At 35.0% G+C, this 5,345-nt stretch overlaps 1 protein-coding gene across 1 annotated transcript; it reads left to right on the top strand.

Annotated features, from left to right (window-relative positions):
* The first annotated feature begins 985 nt into the window (after positions 1–985).
* Positions 986–3,331, top strand: LOC127162418 (E3 ubiquitin-protein ligase RNF19B-like). The gene is made up of 4 exons (XM_051105206.1): positions 986–1,114; positions 2,009–2,112; positions 2,253–2,402; positions 2,518–3,331. The coding sequence occupies exons 1-4, from the start codon at positions 1,042–1,044 to the stop codon at positions 2,944–2,946; spliced, it is 756 nt and encodes a 251-aa protein (XP_050961163.1). The 5' UTR covers positions 986–1,041; the 3' UTR covers positions 2,947–3,331.
* Positions 3,332–5,345: the final 2,014 nt, after the last annotated feature.

Here is a 5,345-nt window from a genome sequence, read left to right as displayed (position 1 = left end):
AAACAGTTGCTAAACATAACATATTTCTGGTCTGTAGCTATAAAAAAGTTCTTAAATCTGACTGAAACAACTGCCCTGAATGGAGAGAACTTTAACTAAAGTGCCAACTGGTTAACTGGTTAACTGTAACAATTTCTACTGATTAACTATAAACCTATTATTATCATTATTATTTTATACATATATACATATACATATATATATATATATATATATATATATAATCATATGTGAATCCCTTTTTACTTTTTATGTTTGTGTAACTTCAGGAATGGTTTAGCTACAGATACCATTAAGGGTGGGGAAGCAAGTTAGACTTGTTAAAAACAAGATGCTAAAAATAGTTTTAAGTATAAACTACTACTGGATTATAGTAAAAAAAAAAAAAAAAATCAGTGTTAGAAGATTATAATAAATAAACATGTTTCAATAAAGTATATGTTGATTTGAAATGCACCACAAATCTTCAAGAAGACTTTTTTTTTTTTTTTTTTTTACATGTGGACTGGGAGCTAACATATTAGAATAATATATTTAGTCACATCCATATCAAAAAAAAAAAAAAAAAAAAAAAAGAAAAGAAAAAAGAAAAGAAAGAAAGAAAGAAAAAGAAAGATCTGTGTGAGTTAGAGTTAAAGGGTGTGTTCGACTTGGACTGCACCTGCTACCGGTGTTTTCCTACCTGACAGATTATGATTCCCCATGAGGCTTCTACGCTTGCGCGGTGTTCAGCAACATGTTTATCGCAGACAAAATAGTTTCGATTCAATATAGCTATGTCAAACACAGTTTGAACACTTTGATCTTACATGTAGCATAAAGACTTTTAAGTGTAGGGCTCTACCTCTGAGAGAAAAATTGCACATCCTGGTAGTCACGCAAAACAGAATCAAAAAGCTGCAATATTTAAAAGGCTGTATAACCAACCCTTGAAAGATACCCGTACACAGTTGTAACACGTGACCTTTTACACGTAACTGCGTGGGAAAATCTATGCACTGAGAGTTGACTTTAACAACACGGAAGTTTAAGAACAGAAAAATGTCTGAAATCATGAAGAAATTCACTCCACGCGACAAAGGTATTAAACTGGTGTCAAAACCGAACGATATCGGTAAGTGCGCGCGCTTATTAACTTATTTAATAAATAACCGACAATTAACTGAACACACAAATGCTAAATATATTGTGCGTTATTATTTATATTATGTGTCGTTGTGTGTGTGTGTGTGTAATTGAGACATACATACATTAATAATATATATATATATATATATATATATATATATATATATATATATTATGTATGTATGTATGTCTCAATTTCTGTTATTTGATCTAGTTTCTTGCTTGGGTTCTGAAGGACACTAAGATTCAAAAATACTATATTGTTTTAATTAACTGCACTGACTGAACAAGACTTAAGATGAGAACAAAACTTGATCTGAATAATGTCTGTCTAAATAAATACTGTCTAACCTATATTTGTCCGTAAACTGAAACAAAAAAGTCTAGTTTAAATGAAAGGTTAGTGATTTTGCAGGCTTCTGTATGTTGGTTTGACTCTATTCGGGTAAAGCTGCTTTGTGTAGTGTGAAAAAAGCTCTATTTAAAAAAACAAAACAAAAAAAAAACCTTGACATTAGAATTACGAGAACGTAAACGAAAGAAAAGATAAATTACAGAGTTGGTAAAAGTGTCTTCTAAATGAATAAACGTTAATTAAAAAAATATATATTATTTATTAATTTATTTATTTATTTAGACGACCGTAGTCGTAACAGTTTTCTGTTTTTAATAGGGGGAAATAAGCCTGGCTTATTTGGTAAACTTGTTTTATGAAACCCCCCCAGGTACATTCATTCAACATGATTCTGTGGACTAAAAAGAAATAAGCAATTAAAGGAAAATATAAAATACCATTCTCTATTGCCTGTATTGTGCATACTCCAATGTGATAAATACAGTACATTTTAGTACGACTGATGACAACCTTGTCCCCTTTCAGATGAATATGATGATGATCCAGATGTTTTAAGGGCTGTGTTATCCTGTGGTCATGTCACAGATCCTAATTCACTGACAGATTGTTGCAAAACTCAGCTGGACAATGTGAGTGAACCTGTGCACATTTCACTTGTATCATTGTGCTTTAATTAACCCAAATTAGTTTAACCAATTTTTTAACCTATATGATATTCAACTTGAAACAAAATCAATGTCTAATTATAATCTCTGATGTTTAATTTCAGGGACAGACTAAATTTAAATGCCCACTGTGTGAGGAAGCATGGCCATATGATGAAGTGCGAAAACTGGCAAAACTTTCAATTGATGAGAAACGCAGTTTTGAGGAAAAGCTTGGGACGAACACTGTTAAGAATTTAGTTGACTTCAGGGTTGTAAGTACATTTTTTTCCTTGCAGAAGTAATAAAACATTAATAAGGGAGTTGATGGGTCAAGTGTGATGCATGGGTCTGACCCTGCACATCTGTCTTTTTTCTTCCCATATTTAGTGTCCTGGTTGTAGCACTTTTGTTGAAAGGTTGGATGTTTCCAATCTCTGCGTGGAGTGCCCAGTTTGCACAGAAAAGACTGGAGATTCCTATGAATTTTGCTGGAATTGTTTAAGAGAGTGGAAAGGATCTCATAATCGTGCTGACCGATGTGGTAATGTGGGATGTACCATTGACAAGAAACTGCTGAAAGACTGTCCAATGATCTCTTTAACATACTTCCAAAATGAAGTGGAGTGTCCAAAAATCCGTGCATGCACATCTTGTGGTGTGCTGATTGAACACACTAATGAAGGATGTAATAACATGGAATGCCCTGAATGTGACAATGAGTTTTGCTTTATTTGTTTAAAACCTGAACATGACTATGATAGCGATCAGCCATGTACACTGGCGCCAAGGCAAACTGATTCTCAATCACAGCAGTAACTGCCCTGGAAGAATGGCTTCCATTAATTTAAATAATACACAAATTCTTTTTTTATTTATTTGAAAATTCTCTGGCATGTTTATCTATTTGCAAATAAATAAATAAATAGATTAAATCTATTATTTCAACATTTTGCATTGCCACGCTGGTCCTTTAGGTAAATCGGTCAGCCTTTTTCTTCATAATTATGTCCTTAATCGTCAGTGCTCTGGAGTACATTCAGTTCGTCACAGAGTGACGCCTGATGTCACCTGCTGGACAGCTGCAGAATCACAACCAAAATAATCATGTCCTGTTAGCATGCTTATACACTGTCTACAAAAATAAAAAATAAAAAATAAATAAATAAATAAATAAATAAAAAGAAATGATTACACTAGCTGTTCTCCAATATTTCAGATTTTGTAATTTTATAATAGTTTATTGTCTTGATGGTGAACATATTTAGAAAGGTTTGCAACCCTGATTTTAAGCAGTTAAGTAACCATAAAAATAAAACTGTGACTAAAGAAAAACAAATGATGCATTGCTCATCTCAATGTTCAGCGGAAACTGTAATACCTGAACAGAGCTCTGTAAGTCCTTTAGATGCAGCCTTTGATATGGGTTGCAGCTGTAGTTAGCAACAATTTGTTAATGTTCTGCAAAAAAAAAAATGTTAGTTTCATTTTAAAATGACCAGTGGTGGACTGTAACAAAGCAATAAAGTAGGTTACTATGAGTTTTTTTTTAGGGAAAAAAAGTACTATGGTAGTCAGTGGGGATTTTCAGCTGAGCAGGGAGGCCCTGACAATGCTGCTGGATCTTCTGAGAAGTGAACGGCAGCACGGATAGGGTGCCACAATCGAAACCCTGGTGTTTCTTATCTGGCCGCCGTGTGGTACATCATACAGAGTGGTCTCCAGAGTGTTTGACATGCCTCGTTCCACTGTCCACCGACTGAGGCCATTCGCCAAGAGATTCACCTCCCCCGAAGACCCCAGAACACATGGAGGCAGGGCTGGACTTAAAATTGATGTTGTTTTTCTAATGTTAAACCTATGCTATGTTGTAAATGATTGTAAAAAGTATGTTCAGTAACGTATAGAACAATTAGTTTTAATGGGAAAAAATATATATATTTTCAGGACAAAAAAAATAAAATAAACGTATAGAAGAGTGTTTTGTTAAAAATTTTAAGCTGCTAGGCCTGTTATAAGCTGCTGTCGACATCGCGAGGCAACACAACCTGTATCAGCACTAGGGTTGGGTACCGAACCCGGTGCCAATACGGTACCGGTACCCATATGACCGGTATGTACCGGACCGAATCAGAACGCGGTGCCTCATTTCGGTGCCACTTAAATGCCTGAACTGTCGATTGGCATATTTTTTCTTCTGGTGCTATGACACGGACGTCAGAAGCTTTGATTCATCCACATGCATGATCGCTAGTTAAATTTAAATACTGCATTCATGGGTGTCAGAATGATCAGAAAATTTATTTCCTGAATAAGAAAACTCACGTGAATGACGGAAAGCTTTGATGATACAAATCCAAGACATCTTTGTAGTTACTGTCCATTTTCACATTTCGACTTAAAAGCACAAATCGTCTGGAAATGAGACCGTGAATGCTGCAACTATCGTTACACTTGCTCTGACTGCAGCAAGTTGTAACCCACATTAAAATATGGTTTCAATGACCATAGTTATAGTACATAATTAGAGCCTATAGGGAATTTGAATGAAAACATGCCAGTTAGGAATATAGTGCTGCTTCCCCTTTAAGAGAACAGCTCGCGCACGTAAAAACCGGAGAGCAACGGCAGAGAGAAAGCGGAAAGATCAAAGATATTAATGAGGGAAATAATTAATTAACAAGTTGATTTTAAGAAGCCAGGACAGAAGAAAGACAATACTTACCTGATCGCGAACCTGAAGGAAACATATTTGAATTAGAAAACAGCGGTTTTGGTCAGGTTTTTTATTTAAGCACGAAAAACTCCTGTGTGACGAACAATGAGAGGACTCACGATACCGAGAGTTTAGATGGCGAGCCAACCCAGATCAGAGCTTTGATCCTCATTCGACGACGAAAGAGACCGATTACACGCGCTGGATTGTCGGTAAACTCACTGGATCACGGATTGAGCAGGACAACAACCTTTCACCTATTTCTTCCATTTTTTTTCCCGGGAACATTTTTTTCTTCCACAACTATTTTTTTTTTTCCTTCATTTTTGAATTGAACTGAACTACATCACACAACTGAACCGTGTTGAACTAAAATACATTACACAGCATTTGAACTGAACTCAACTACATCACACAACTGAATTGAATTTAAGTGTTATAGATATTTTTATTGTATTGTGTGTGTGTGTGTGTTATGACATAATATGTGATTGTTTATTTT

This window comes from Labeo rohita, unplaced genomic scaffold, assembly GCF_022985175.1.
Source record: "Labeo rohita strain BAU-BD-2019 unplaced genomic scaffold, IGBB_LRoh.1.0 scaffold_933, whole genome shotgun sequence".
NCBI lineage: Eukaryota > Metazoa > Chordata > Actinopteri > Cypriniformes > Cyprinidae > Labeo > Labeo rohita.
This window is presented reverse-complemented; position numbering and strand designations above follow the sequence as displayed.

Coding starts and splice junctions, on each gene's coding strand:
- LOC127162418 (XM_051105206.1), top strand. CDS start 1,042: ATGTCTGAAATCATGAAGAAATTCACTCCACGCGACAAAGGTATTAAA. Junction 1,115..2,008: donor GTCAAAACCGAACGATATCG/GTAAGTGCGCGC, acceptor GTCCCCTTTCAG/ATGAATATGATGATGATCCA. Junction 2,113..2,252: donor GCAAAACTCAGCTGGACAAT/GTGAGTGAACCT, acceptor GTTTAATTTCAG/GGACAGACTAAATTTAAATG.